Here is a 16440-nt window from a genome sequence, read left to right as displayed (position 1 = left end):
CTTCTCAGGTCCGCCACGCAGATCGCTTCGGGTCCTTCCTCGTCCAGTTTAAGGAGAAGGTCGCCCTGGAAGATCTGCAGGATAGCCATAGTGTGCAGCGCTGAAACTGCTTGCCCGGCGGCGGTGTAAGCTCGTCCGTGCATGGCTGACGTCACTCGGCAGGCTTTAGATGGTAGCGTCGTGTGAGCGCGCCGTCCAGCGGAGGGCGGGCAGAGATGAGACGCTACAGCTGGTTCCACAGGAGGAACGGAAAGGTACCCTCTGTCCTTCGCGCCATCCACCGAGGAGAAAGCAGCAGAGGCAGAGGTACGCAGCCTGGCGGAGAAGGGGGCGTTCCACGATTTAGTCACTTCCTCGTGAAGTTCCGGGAGGAAGGGCGCGGGCCTTGACTTTGACGGAGCCTCGTCATTTCCGAGAAAGCGCCCGTCCAGTCTGTTGCGCGGCGGTTGCGCGGGCGCCTCCCAATCGAGGCCGATGCTTTCCACGGCCTGAGAGAGCAGACGCATCAGCTCAGTCTCAATGCCGGTTCTCTTACCAGTGGTCTAGCGGGAAACGCTAGCGGAGGGGAGGTCCACGGAGCTCGCCCAATCCTCGCTATCGGACGCCAGAAGAGAACACGCCTCGGTGGGTTCGTCGAACTCGTGGACGGACGCGGCGGCTGGGACCCATGCAGGCATTCAGTACAAGACAATAAATGATGATTCCTGAATTAATCAGCATAATTCCCTGTATTGGATCTAGCTTTGGATTCCGTCCCAGTTGTGCTCTCACGTCTCTCGCCTACATTGTATCCTGACCTGTTCAAAGACGGCCAAGGTAAGCAGTGCTGGAATCATGTCAGAGATCGGACACGTTAGAGACACACGGGTCACCAGAAGTGGCTCAGACCAGGATGAGAAGCAGCCGAAACCGCGGCCGAGGAAAAGTGTTAAGAAGAACGCAGGATGGGGACACATTGCTATGTTGGACAAAATAGAGGACTTCTTTCAGATCTGTGACAGCGAGGGAAAGGGCTTCATCACACGCACTGATATGAGGGTAAAGTAGGGGTCCTTAACTTGACAGGTCCTTCACCACTTTAAATTTTCATTCTTTCATTATTATTATTTAAATATATATTTTTTTACATCTGCCATGGCTTTGGTGTAACTCTACAGCTCTGTATTCAAATTATGTTTTTGTATTTTTTAGCTTTCTATGGCCATCAATTATTTTTTTCTTATTAAAATATTGAGGGTGCATGTTTCTGTTACAGTTCAGGCAAGGAAAGAGGAGAAGAGGACCTAAATTGTAGCAGTCTTTTATTTACAAAAATGAAAACAAAGATAATCCAAAACACTGGAATCGTAAGAACAGCTAAACGTAACAGTTTCCGCTTTACTCAAAGACAACACAGGACAAATGAACTGAAACAATCTGACAGCTTAAATACCCAGGCTAAATTAGGAACCAAACAAGACACAGGTGAACATTATCAATTAACCAATGAGTAACCATAGTAACAAAGGACAAGCAAACAGGAGCTAAACACAGGAAGGAAACACAGAAACCAAAGGAAACAACATAAGAGTCTACAACCAGAACATAACCATAACAGTTGCATTATTTCCCCTCCTGTGTAAAAGGATTTGTTATTTACAATGTTCTAGCACAAAGGGTTAGGCTATCAGAATATCTAGATGGCTGAAAATAGTGTTAATGATGTCATTTTTCCATCTGTTTCTTGAGTATTTAATCATAAACCATCATTCTCTCTATCTTAGAGGCTACTCAAAGAATTGCCACTCACTGCCGAGGAACTCGAGAATGTTTTTGACTCGCTAGACCTTAAAAAAATGGATACCTGACCATGGGAGAGTTTTCCTCTGGATTCAGTGAGTTTATGATCATCTCCTTCCAGTCAAGAGGATCTATTCAAAAATCATTTGTTATTTGGTACATATAGCACAGCAAATTACACACTTTTACAAGGTGTATCTGTAACTGTTCCCCAGGTAACTTTCTTTACGGACGAAGAGTCTCCAAGACTGAGGAACTAATGAATACACCCTCTCAGAGCTCAGGGGATGAAGAGCTGTCAGGGAAAGAGGATGATGAAGAGAGACATTTCAGCGTGTTGATGGAGAGCTTGGGTGCTAGCAATATGTTTGAGGAGTTAGTACTGATGTTTTGCCACTGCACATGGCATTGCAATAAGATATTAGCTTTATATTGCTACAAGCAGTAACAGTTCTCTCGTCAATTCAGCCCGAGTGAGGTTCGCAGCCTGTGGACTCAGCTCAGGAAGGATGAGCCTAACCTCCTGTCCAACTTCGAAGAGTTCCTGGCCCGTGTCACATATCAAATCAAAGAGGCGCAACAAGAGAGGAAGGAGATGGAGAGCACCCTCAGAAGGTGACGTGATGATTCTTTATGCAACATGAAATGAGAATGAATTTAGAGCAGTGCCATCTAAAGTCGCATGTTTAAGAGCCAAAAATCTCCCTTGTTTTCTTATTTTCCCCCCATGTTACTTGTGAATAATCCCCGTTTAGAGGCTTAATGTAATTCCCTATAGAATGCTGTTTTATCCCTCCAGTGACCACCAAGTTTACCCAGGTTTTTGCAGTACTTCTGGTGGGAATAAAATGTATTTTGATCAAATCTAGGTCAGAATGATGTGGTTTGCAACATGCATTGTTTAAAGATACACATGAAATCTTATGATCCTTTAATTATTACCTGGATTTGCAGGTCTGAGCCAGTGGTTTGGAATGTAATACTGTGAGAATTTGGAAAATAATTCTATAATATGAAAGACTTGTTTGTGTTTTATCTTTGGATTGTATTAGGCTAAATGCATGTTTTAACATTGAACGCCATTGTCGTTGCACAGGAAAGCAGCCACACATGACAACGAAATTCGCAGATTATATGAGGAAATGGAGCAACAGATCATTAAAGCTCCAGTCGGCAAGTCTGGCAGATTGAGTGGATTTAGGAAAATTTTGAATGTTTACAACTCTCATGCCCCTCCCCCACTATCAACGGATACCCTCCCACCGTGACCGAGTTCATGCTCGTCAGTGCATGTGCACCAGATTTTCAGTGAACGCGCCCGTCTCATCAGCATCCATCAACGCCATGGAGTATTTGGAGGTATGCTGTCCTGGCTAATCTACCGATAGATTGCAATTGCTAACGTCATTTATACTCTAAATGAGCTTACTTGATTTTCCGCCATCACTCGTTACTGCGCGAACTTCCGCGAACTTCAGGCGTGTGCATGTGATTGTAACGTGCGCGAGGGGTGGCATGTCGTGTCGTGTGCCCGATCTGTGATTGACAGTCAGATCTCACACCCCCCCTACGCTGATTGGACATGATGAACCGGGAGCTGTGGATTTTTGCAAAACAAATAACACGCTCCAGGTGGAGTTAGAAGCTCGGGGTTTTTTCTAAAACCACTTTATTTATGTTGTTCTGTCAGATTATAGTGTCGATTTCACTGAATATGATCAAAAAAATGTTGCCGACGGCAGCTTTAATGAAAAAGATCAAGCAATTCTGAAGGTAAAAACATTCTTATGAACTGTTGCATGTGCCTTTACACTATACAGTTGAGAATATTTTTTAAAAAAAGAGAGAAATTAATACTTTAATTAAGCAAAGATGCATTAAATGAATCAAACGTGTCAGTAAAGACATTTGAACTTTCTAAAATTATGAAAACAAAAATATTCCACAAAAATATTAAGCAACACAACTGTTTTCAACATTTATAATAATTAGAAATGATTTTTGAGCAGCAAATTAGCATATTAGAATGATTTCTAAAGGATCATGTGACACTCAAGACAATTCAGCTTCATTTCAGTTATTTTGTATCGTAATAATACTGAAATTCTATGTTAATTTTCTGTTCCAGGACTCTGAAAATCTGCAGTTGCGCAGTCAGGACCTCCAGCAGCGGCTCCGTAGTAAAGAACAGGATTTGGAGCAGCTTTTCCAAAAACAAAGGAGGGTGAGAGCCACAAATGAACAGGCAGAATCCTACAAAATCTTATACTTTTGTAGCACTCACACCTTTTTCAACTCACAGCTTTTTTATATAATTTTTTTTCAGTTAGAGCGACAATGCCGTGACCTTCATAGCGAACAACAGGAGAGTCGACTGGAGAATGTTAAACTGAAAATGACCAATGAGGAGTTGTCTCGTGAACTTGAGCACACCTGCCAGGAGCTGGAGTTGGCTCAGGAGCAGCTGGGCATTCTGCAGGAGCAGGCGTCTCGACTACAGCAGGAGAGAGAGATGTCAGTCGCGGCATTTATTACGTACACACGGAAATCCCACCAGTGTCTTTGTGTCTCTCATACACACACATGCGCTTTACCCTCACAGGGAGATGTACAGAATCACAGAAGGCTTGCAGAGAGAAAAACACAGCTTGATGAAACAGTTAGATCTACTCAGGTGAGCTCGGTACATCCTTACATATGCTGTAGACAAACAACAAACATCTCAAATGAAATGTTGTTCTTTTAGAGAAATGAATAAACTTCTACGAGATGAGCGAGACATTAGCTTTCTGGTAAGTTTACGATTTAAAATATTTTCTTTTATTCTTACATTTTAATTTTAGTTACATTTTATTGTAATTTGGTTGTGCGGTTTTGTAAATTTTATTAGTTTTTTATGTTTTTATTTATCCTTATGATCTTAAAACATTTTGTTCTAAAGCTTAGACATTACAAATTAATTTAGCATTTTGTGGTCACATAATAATCCTTTTTTTGTGTTTTTGCATAGTTTTGACGACTTTACTGTTTTTCTAAAACGTGGAAAATGTTAATAATAAAAAATGAGTGGGTGTGTTCCAACTTTTCACTAATAAGAGCAATCATAAACAGAATATCTCCTTGTAATTTACAACAGAAACACAGCAATTCAATGAAGAAATCCTCACGCAAGCACAGACTGAGCACAGCTTCAATAAAATACACTGAGAGGAAACCATCTGTCAAAAAGTGAGACATCTTCACATATTCGCACGTGGATACCTACGTACATGATTTAATAACTTGGAAACATTTACTCTCACCTCTCACTGTCATTTCAGAGAAGTTGACGAGGAGGAAGTGACTCAGCGCTCTAACAGGAAGACCACCTCTTTAGCAAACAGTCAATGTTCACCCTTCACCGCAGGGGATGATGGGAAGCCGGAGGTGGATGTGCAATCTCAGAAGGTGGGGACTCGGAAGGTGTAAATGACAGAGGGGATGCGGAGGATGCGCCACCGGATGGTTGGCCTCTACGCAGAGTCATATCCATCGAGGAGGACCACCTCCCCCACCTGTTACAAGGAGACCCTCACCTTCTTCTGCATAAGCTCAGTGAGGAAGAAGAAGAGCGAGCCGGAGAGGAAGAAGTTCAGGGGGATCTAGAGACGAGCTCCCTCTACCCGTCCAATGCGTCTCTGGCCTCTGCTGACTCTCCACCACCAGTTAGGTTGAAGAAGCCGTCTAAGAAGAAGTGGATCAGAGGAAACATGCCCTCGTCTGCACGGGGTCAGCCTGTCGGAAAGGAGACCCACCAGCAGGTCAGTGACGGGGACATATCATTGAGTACCTCATTTCACATGCATTTACATATTAAAGTCCTAAAACCAAATAATTCTTAATTCAAAAATCAAAGACGGAGTGAAAGTGCAAGAGACTTTAAATAACATAATATGTGGATTTCGAGACTATGGCCCATTTAAAGTGTAATCGTGTTTTTTATGTGCACTCAACACATCTAGCTGTTAGCTTTACTTTAAAGAAGTCACTGTGTGTTTTTGGCTACAGGGTCCTGCAGAAGGTGCTGCCGCATCCCCCTCAACGCCTCTTTAAGGTCATTCTGGTGGGAAACTCCAGTGTTGGTAAAACCGCACTGCTGAGACGCTTCTGTGATGGACAGTTTCATTCTGCCACCTCAGCCACTGTGGGTAAGTTGCTCTCTCCCTCCATGTGCAATTTACTATTTAACTTTGCACAAGTTGGTGAGTGGACGGGTCAGTTCAAGTGGGTTTAACAGATGACTTTGCAATGAGGGATTTTCAGTAAATGCAAATTGGTTGCCCTTTTACTGGAGTTTATCTTATTTGATCAGAAGGATGAATTACTGCATCTTTTTTTGTTATGATTTAAATGGTTTGTGCATTATTATTGTGCATACATTGTATTACTCCTTAAAGGTGTTTCAGTGCATTGGGATTGTATATGTGTGAGTGTTAATGAACCTACTATGCTATATCAGATGGATTTCTTAAAGCAGGAAACATCACATGAAAGGGCTTGGGAAGTCACACTCCCTGCATTTAAAGCCTGCCACACATTGCGCAGCAGATTATGTTAAACACCATCAGTTCACTTTATATCAAAGTTTCTAGGCTTTCACCCCTGGACTCTAGTGGCCCATAAACAACCTGTACGCTTAAATAATTCAGATTAAAAAATGTAATTGTATTAGTTACAAGTAAACCAAAATGGCAATTAACACTGGACTTTTCTCAGCCATTTTAGTTACTTTCAACCAGCTGGTCCCAAGTCAATTTTTAGTGAATGTTACTTTGTTTTCTTTCTTTGGAATAAATACAACTTGGTTCGATATTTTGCTCTATAATTCAATGACAATCATAAGCATGTGGCTAAAGTGTTTAAAACACCTGTATATTCCACACAGAAATATTACTCAACAGTAACCTCTAGTGGCCATTATCCCTCACTGCAGTAATGGTTTGTTGTCTGTTTTGATTTTTAATAAAGGAACATGATTTCAACAGTATTTTATGTGCCTTTAATTTGTTGTGTATATTTTTATTTATCTTTATGTGTGAAGTGCACATTTATTTATAACTTCAATTATGTTGTGTTGTACAGGCATTGACTATAGTGTGCGGACTCTAAATTTGGGGGACTGTCACGTTGCTCTTCAGCTATGGGACACTGCAGGCCAAGAAAGGTGAGGCCCTGATACAAACATACAGGATAGAGTTTTGCATTTATATATTCTTATTTAGGACATTTACATTCAGCTTCAGTTTGTATGCTTCATTTTTGTTCCCCAGACTGTGCTGTTATCCTTTAAAGCATCTCTAAAAAGCTTGTCGCAACCAAAACATGAACTCACTAGTCACTGATGATAAACATCCAGCGTGAAAAAATGCAATGTCACTGTGCTCTGCAGGTATCGCAGCATTACCAAGCAGTTTTTCCGCAAGGCAGATGGCGTGGTGGTCATCTACGACATAAAAATGGAGGACAGTTTCAGATCAGTCCGCCCCTGGCTGACCAGCATACAGGAGGCCGTAGGCGACCCTATCCCGGTCATGCTCCTGGGAAACAAATCAGACCAGGAGAATGTGCGAGAAGTGCAGACAAAGGAGGCTGATATGCTTGCAGAGGTGTGCTCTCTCACACACACACAGTATATCCTACAATATTTACATCATATGCTTTGCTTTCAAGTCTACATCACTATATCCAACACATTATGCACAGATTTCTTATGTATAAACATTAAAGTAAATGCAAAAGTAAAGGGGGTTGAATGAGAGTTGGCTGTTTTTTTTAAATTGTAAGTTTTAATTTAAAATGTTTGCTATTTTAACATAGGCCTAAGTGTTTAAATGTTTTGCCAATTGCTTGATCAACTTAATATAAAACTATATAGAAGGAATGCATTGAATGCGTTGTTTTTGTATTGTTTAAAGGTGAAATACGTCTATGAATGAGTGTATAACTGTACTAAAGAGAATCGCAATGCTGACAACTTTTTTATATATAAAAGTTGGTGATAATTTTATGAATTTGAAATAACAATAGTGAATAAATGTTGTGTTTGTGGTAAACAGTCGCGGATCAGTTGCGCACTGCAAACGCAGGATAGATATGTGAAAGCACAATAGCGTATGCTGCACCGCATACACACTGCACACGGAGTGTGTGGGAAACAGGCATTAGATATGTAATCTTTGCATTAATGATGAAAAACGTTCATACCATTTTCCAAAGAAAATATATTTCATTTTTGAATAAATTGCAATAATGTATATTTGAATAACGTAATAGATCCACAATAATCCAGGACTAACATTTGAATGTATGTTTGAATCTCATCTCTGTCTCGTTCTTCATCAGGTCAGGGGTTTGCCTTCAAAAGAAAGGAGAAAGTAAGCTATGAATACTGTACATCCACTCACAACACCTTTCACTATTTTTTCAAGGGTGGATTTTGGAGCATCATGTCCTGGCCAACTAAAAAGAAATCTAGTTTCCTGGCCTGCCTCCACTCTTAAAGGCCCGTTCACACCAAGGACGATAACTATAAAGATAACGATAAAGATATAGTTATAAAAATCGATCTCCATATTAAAGAATAGCAGAGTTCACACCACAACTATAACTATAAAGATATGAGGAACGATATTGTTTGGGATCACTTTCAGAATGAATTTTTTCCATCTGTCGAACGATAAAGCACTGACAGCCAATCAAACAGACCGTTATCGTTCATTGGTGTGGACGCAAATATGGTTATCGTTATAGTTATCTTTATAGTTATCGTGCTTGGTGTGAACGGGCGTTCATACTAGTGAACTACATTTCTGCTAAAGCATCTTTGTTTGCAAATTCATACTTCCACAGAAGTGACAGGCTAATGTTGTATATTTGAAAGGGGTGGGAATGGATCCATATATCGAGACACTTCAGTAAGGATGCACACACATGTCTGGTCTATCTTTGTGGGGACTCTCCATAGACGCAATGATTTTTATACTGTACAAACTGTATATTCTATCCCCTTACACTAACCCTACCCCTAAACCTACCCATCACAGAAAACTTTCTGCTCTTTTACATTTTCTAAAAAACATAATTTAGTATGTTCATTAATCAATTTCCCTCACAGTGACCATTGGCTATAGTCCTCACAATGTAGGTGATTTCACATTATTCTATTCTTGTGGGGACATTTGGTCCTCACAATGTAATATAAACATGAGCACACACACACACACACACACACACACACACCAGAGGCGGACTGCTTCTTCATCAGGGCGATGCACTACCAAAGTGTGAAAGGGACAGATTTGTTTTTCAATTACGCTAGCCGTCACTGTTGTTCTACTTCAGTCCAATCAGCGTCAAGTGATTATATATATATATATATATATATTTTACAGCCTATGGTGATAACTGATCAAACTTTGAAGGAATGAAAAAAACATTCAAACTTTAAAACACATGAAGTTTCCAGCTATGCAGCAATATTTACTTCTTTAGTAAGGAAAGTTCCTTCAAATTGAAATGGACACAAGAAAAAAAAACATCATGTTACAGTTTTTTACAATCACTTTGCTACTATTTTCAGAACCTTGATGTCATTTTTCACAACTCTAGACACAAAACTCAAAACGATAATCACTTGTAACACAGGCTGTCTAATGTTCAAAACACTGCATTGTGCATTCACATCTTTAAAGAAATCTTGCACTTGCACAATCATTGGTTCAAAAAACAAATTTACTGTGAAATACCATTGAAACATAACTATAGATCACCCACACACAAGCAACCGATAGTTTCACTGTGTCATTGTTCGTACAATCATTAAATATTGTAGAGCAAAATAGATGATACAGGTTTCATTATGGTACATGTACAGTAAATACATCTCTGTAAAAGTACTGCAGTAGTAGAGAGAATATTACAGACACAGTGGAATCATTGTGAACAAAGTTTGTAATATATTGATGCAAAACACTACAGTACAATCACAACATGGGTTTATTGAATCAAAGCAAAAATAATTAGCTATAAAATAGAACAGAAAAGAAAGAACTGTAAAACATCAAATGCAGTGTTCCTCAACTTGCTTGTACTGTAAGAAACTAAACAGGAGTGATTACTGTACTTCTACACTGTCATCAACTCTGTGTTGTGGATTTGGCCACAGGTTCTCATCTACATCACAATGGATGTTTTCATTAGCCAAACATCTTGGAAAAAACCTTCGGCATGGCGAGTCCAGGCCTGACACTGCTCTGCTGTGATTGGCAGAATTGGACACGCAGTTACAAGGGCCTGCATCTATACAGTGCCGTACTGTCAATACTGTACATAGTCTGAAAAGGTGGTACAGTATTTGGCACCATAGACACAGTGCCTGATGAAGCATTACAGTATGATCAAATATTAGGCTATCCATGGATATTGAAGTCTAATTGGTTCATGCCACGCTAATTGGTGACAATGAATCTCATTATCTTGAAACTTTCATGATTTACTGTAAACATGGAAGATTGTTTGTCTGTTTCCATACAACTATGCATTACTAAGAGTAATGCAACAGTTACTTATCATTTTGAGCAGTTGTATCAATTGATAGTTAGATCATTGTAAGGAAATGAATAGACACTCATTTGAAATGTATTGTGTGAATTGCCTTTTGAAATATACTTTGATGTTAAATGTCATATTGAACAGGTGATTTTTGTTGAATGAACTAATGATCTAAGTTTTATGTGTATTGTATCCAAGCAATTGAGAAAAGGGTTAGAGTTTTGAAAAATTTGTATTTTGATCATTGGTTGTGAGTTTTGTGTCTAGAGTTGTGAAAAATGACATCAAGGTTCTGAAAATAGTAACAAAGTGATTGTAAAAAACTGTAACTCTTTCTACAGCATGGCAAGAGGTAGCCTACATCATCTCATTCTATTTCCTCAATATGTAGTTTTTCAACCATTTTGGCATATTTTTAAAAACATGTTCACTTTATCATATCATTCACTATAGCAAGTGTCTCAGTATAGGCCTACAGCAGCAGCCATGGGCATGTGCGTTAAATGTGGCAATGCGTTACTCACACACAAGATGGCAACAAAACACTTCTTATTCTAAAGACAGGCGGACAAGGGAGACAATGAGCAATTTATACTGAAATGCGGTCTTGTCTTCCAATAAATGGCAGCAAAACCCATATTCCAGAAAAGAGATGATAAGCATCTTGTTCTTGTTTTACGGCAGGAGAGAGTGTCTCCATGTTGATCTCTTACTGGAACCGAAATTGTTCGGTTCTTTCTCATAATGGAAATTCTGTATGAATTGTTTCGATGGTTGAACAGACATTTTTATTGTGGTTAAATATTTTGGTAAAAAGCCTGATATTAAACAATTTAATTCCTACAACAGTCATCAATATATTAATGCTTGTTTGAGGGCTGAATGAGGGGAGATCACAGGATGGATATCAGCTCATCCTGTTGACCAGTCGAAGATCAGATATGCAGAACAAGCAGAGACGCTAAAGCAAAGAGAGCGAGAGGTTATGAGACACAATGAACTTTTGCTGCTTCATGATATACTAAGATTACTGATTCATTTAATTCATAAAAGATGTGGTTTTGTGAGAGATGAGAATGGGATTTTTACACAGTCACATTTTTAATTTATGTTTTTATTCAATTTCATTTAAAGGAGCAGTAAGCGATTTAAAAAAAAAAGTGTTGATATTTGAAATCACCAAACAAATAGGATCACGCCCTATCTTGATAGCTGATAAACACCCTGGGTGTTTCTCAAACGGAAGGCTGCATCCTATGAAGGCTGTCACGTCATCAAACGTCGCTGAAGGCCATCTCAATTTGAAGCCAGCCTTCCTTTCGTGTCCTTCATTCGGCCTGTTTTGAAGGATGCATTCGGATGTATCCTTCGTGGCCTTAAATCATCCACAAAACGGACGGATATTGAGTCGTCTGAGTTTATTATGAAATGTAAGACAAAAATAATGTTTCCGGACATAAAAGAATAGATGTTATCTTTTTTTCTGGCTGTAAATGAATCACTAACAGTAAACTGACAATAATGTAAGCCACTGGGAGACCGCAGATGGCTGTCAATCACTGTATTGCATTAATAGAAAGCCAGTTAATATAAAGATTTGTAATATAATTTAATTTTCCTAAAATTAAGTATTAATAGTATATTAGTGCACTAACCGTGAGGGCGGAAACATGTGTGACGTAGCCATGCGCTCTTACAAGACCGTCTCATTCTAGCGTTTAATTGCTGAGTAGGAGTCTAGCCTACAAGCATCAGAAGGACTGGACTAGGAAGAATGCAGTCTCGGTAGGATCCAGCCTTCCGTTTGAGAAGCACAGGCACCTCCCCAATAAGGAGTGCATATGCCCCTTACTGCTGATTGGCTACAAGTGTGTTTTGGCGCTTGGACTCAGAACCACTTTCAACTTCTCAGAAATTGATTACTGCACCTTTAATAAAGCTACATGACTCGGATCTAGTAGTTCATCCCTCCATATTGGTCCTGATCCTTGTCCAAAGTGAGCAACACCAACTGCACATAATGCTTTACCACAGTCCAGCTCTCTACACACCACTGCAGCAGCTTTTGTATCCGATAGCCATCATCAAAGGGGAGTTTGTCCAGGTACTCAGGTGACATTTCACCCCATGCTTCCTGTAGTACTTGCCTATCACCCTGATTTTGCTAAGCAAGATATTTTGTTGATCCTGGAACAACACTGTCCGAAAATGTAGTCCTAACCCTAAACCTGACCCTACCCATAACTTATCCCTAAAATCAGAGGGAACTGATGGGTGAGTAAGAATTGAATGGAAGCCCCTAACCCTTGTTTTTGGCTAAGCCTACATAAACTAAACTGTTCCCTCAAATCTGATTGATTGATTGATTGATTGATTGTTTGCTTGATTGCTTGCTTGATTGATTGAAATGTTGCTCAATTATCAAAAATGTTGATCCAAGAATATGTTGCACTTGGTGAAATCAGGTTCAATAGCACTTGCTACTGATGTGACTGACTGAGATGGCTTTGTCCCAACTAGTTTTTGCATAACTTAGAAATAGCTAACGATCATTATCTATACTGTGTAAGGACCATCCATTGGCCCAATGACGGAAACCAACAGGGTGGGCGAAGGTATAATGCATGTAGGTCTTTTACATGCGCTTCTGTAAAGTTTACTTAATTTATTAGAATTTAGTTCGAATTTTACTTCAGCTCCAGACTTAATCTAACTCCAATTCCAAATCACTATACAGTTTAGACTGAGATTATTACTAATGTAGTTTTAGTATTCCCTTTCCCTTACTCTTCAATTATTCGTCCATTAGAGACCCGTTGTCGCATAGAGTTGAATGCTGGCCGGGTTACGTGGATCTTCACGGACACAAACTCACCAGTCTGATCTTAGTCAGAGGGTGCAAGGTTAACTATTACCTTTTTAGTTGGTTGCCTACTGCTCACTTGTACAAAATAAGTGTAGTTTATTTAGCCACTTCTGTACAACTTGCTAAGTCATTGATAGACAGATATCAAAAGGTCTCAGATGACGCGCCTACTGCCTACTAGTCCATTCATTCATGAGCCTTTAGGTTGACCTATCCTGGACACAGATTTGAGGAAACACCAGACTCCACCTAATCTACTGGTCATTATGATTTCAGAAGAATACAGAATAAATCAAATATAACAACAATTTATTTGTCAGGTAAAAATGTATTACGCCAACTACACAATTAAAAGCCATTTCAGAAATGATAAATACACAACATCAATTGCTCAAAGATAAATCTAAGAGTGAGAAACATTCCTTAAACATTTCATGTTATGTTATGCTTTATATGTTATTTGTAATTATATGTTGGTAGATAATGCTGTCAAAATGCTGTCTAAAATGATTTTTTATTTTTTTATTTGGTAAACAGGATGAATAGAACAGATTTAAAATAATACAAAAACATAAGGCACTAAATCTTTAATAGCAATATAAGAAACTCCCAGCTCCTGTAACTGTAATATGATTTCATGAACAGATGAAGTGGGTGTGGTCAGTGAGTCATATGGCCCCACCCTCTTTATTTGACTCCTCCCCCATCATCATCATAGCCTGTTATTAAAAACAAAAGCAAATTCACATACTCTGTTGTTTTAATTGCATTTAGGCTTAGTTTAGTTGAGCAACATACAAATTAAATGTATCTAGTTATGTAAAAAGATAAGTGTCTTACCTAACCGTTTTTTTCCATCTTCACTGCTGTTCTTCACATCATACTCCTGATCTCCCTCTGATACACATGTAAAATAAAACCACATTATAACTTGTAATACCCTTTTATATATTTTTTTATGTATTATTTATTCCCTTTTAATATAGCAATCAATGACTAATTCATAAATAAAAGATTAATAAGATGCATAGAAAGAAAACATTTATTTAAAAATGAATAAAAGACTTTGAATGAGTAAAATGAGTAAAAACCTTTGATCTCGATGCATGGGCTTTTTTTTTTCAATGCTGTGTCAAGTTAAATGTCAAAATTTTAAAAACACATCTGAAGATCATGTTTTTTTTCTTTATTTTACCGCTCTGCACCTTGTGTGTTTATTCAGCTCACTGCATTTCCAGGGCTAATTCACACCGCAGTAACAGATGCATGAGACAATCATCATTCCATGACCCGACAAATGAAGATGGAAGATGTTCAGTCCGTGGAAAATAACAGTGACCAGCGGCATCAGACAGTGACAGTAACACACTGATCCAGTACACTGAAGTATGTCTGTTGCTCAGCATCTGTCAGTAGCCAAATGTTTGAACTAAACTGTTTCTGTTTCTGTTTCAATAAACTTTCATTTATTCAAAGAACTGATGTTATCATTCATATCATATTTTTACTTATTTTTTAATTAATTGGGATTGGGAGGCTACATTATGTAAGCTCTTTATCTCTTCCAACTCTACAAATGCACCAAATATTACCCCCTGCTTAGTGCTTAACACTCTCTAAAAATTCACACGAGATCTTCACTGAAACATGGAGCTTTGTGGTTTGGTGGCTGGTAAATTCTTATCTACAGGTTCATCTGATTACACATCAACAGCCCAGAAACATAAATAGTCAAACCGATTTGACATTCTCAGTGGAGAGACTTTCATGAATATCTTACTTTTCATATAATTAAAGTTTATAAGGCAGATGTGAATGAAAGACAAAGCTTTAGTTCTAGAGTGGATCAGGATCAGATCTGGATCACTGAACTGTCTCCCCTTATTTCAGGATAAAGTGATATTCACCAGTTCACACTTACATATAATCAAATAGAGTAAAGAGTATGTGTATTTGGCATTCTATCCGAGGGGAGGCTCCGAGATCGAATGTACCCCTCATCAATGTCTGGGATAGGAACAGTTGAGAGTGAGGAGTTGGGATGCTGAAAAACTGTCATGGGACAGAGGTGAGTTGGCTATTTATATATATAGGTCTACTCATGTTAATTGGGTAGATTATCTGAACGTGCTCCTCCTATACTTTGTTAATAAAACATTAGGATGTGATTAAGACTGAAGGATAAACTGTCTCATACTGCAATCCCAAACCTTTGTATGCACCTTACTGAGGTGTGTGCTTGACTGTCTATGTCAATTTCATTTTCTCATCAAGGTTTTCAGAATCTCTAAACACATAAATTGTAACATAATTAAAGCTTTTAAAATGTTCCCATGATGCCTCACCCCTCTGAGTGAAGTGACATTGTCTGTGATGAATCTCTTGATAAACGGCCTCAGTCGGAGTCCTGTGTAGTCCTGTGTACCAGTCAGAGAGAGCTGTGAGTGTAGACAGACAAACCTGCTGTCAGTTCACAACACATGACTGATCACACACTGAATAAGACACAATATGACAGTCTCTGGATCTCTCCTACCTCTCCTCATCACTCTTTTCCGTTGAATCAGTATAAGCAGTGGCATTAAGAGCAGTGAGAGCAAAACTCCCAGTACAACCACAAGCACAGAGAGAGACGCTGCTGGAGGAGTTTGTGGAGGAGTGACTGATGTTGAGCGCACTGTCTGAGATACTGGAGGAGAAGCTGATGTTGTTGTGGCAGGAGTAGTGGACTCTGACAAATCTGGCAAAACACACACAAACACATTCAAAATCATGCAAATAGACAAAGATTATTAGCATTAAAATGACTAATATTGGTCAGTGTTTTGCAGTGACCTGCACATGTGAGTCCAGCGAGCTCTTTGTGAGAACAGTCAGTGTGGTTCTTCAGGGAGAGAGGACAGTCCCACAGGTGAATCTCATTCCCTCTGCACTCGACTCTGTTCAGCCACACAACACCTTCACCAGCACCAAAGACTGCATTCCCATCAGCCCTCAGTGCGTCTCCACAACCCAGCTGCCTGCAGACCACCTGAGCATCGCTGATGTCCCACAGATCAGCACAGACTGAACCCCACGCAGCGTTATGATACACCTCCAGCCTCCCAGAGCACCGGCCCAAACCTCCACTCAGTCTGAGAGGAACATGATCTAAAACACACACAGCAACATCACTGACCAGCTTCAGCACAACATTTACAACAAAA

The 16440-nt window shown here is 39.5% G+C and overlaps 1 protein-coding gene and 1 pseudogene across 1 annotated transcript in view; one reads left to right on the top strand and one right to left on the bottom strand.

Annotated features, from left to right (window-relative positions):
- Window positions 1-675: 675 nt before the first annotated feature.
- Window positions 676-15919, top strand: LOC130089876 (EF-hand calcium-binding domain-containing protein 4B-like; annotated as a pseudogene).
- The window catches only part of LOC130089875 (scavenger receptor cysteine-rich type 1 protein M130-like), a 53435-nt gene continuing 52900 nt past the window's right edge, over window positions 15906-16440 (bottom strand). Inside the window, exon 24 of the mRNA XM_056257442.1 lies at window positions 15906-16384. Coding sequence (XP_056113417.1) covers window positions 16005-16384 — 380 coding nt within the window. The 3' untranslated portion in view covers window positions 15906-16004. The remainder of the gene's footprint in view (window positions 16385-16440) is intronic.

The sequence above is a fragment of the Rhinichthys klamathensis genome, unplaced genomic scaffold (assembly GCF_029890125.1).
Source record: "Rhinichthys klamathensis goyatoka isolate OS25496 unplaced genomic scaffold, OSU_Roscu_1.1 h1tg000139l_1, whole genome shotgun sequence".
NCBI lineage: Eukaryota > Metazoa > Chordata > Actinopteri > Cypriniformes > Leuciscidae > Rhinichthys > Rhinichthys klamathensis.
The sequence above is the reverse complement of the archived record's forward strand: the minus strand, read 5'-3'. Positions and strand labels throughout refer to the sequence as shown.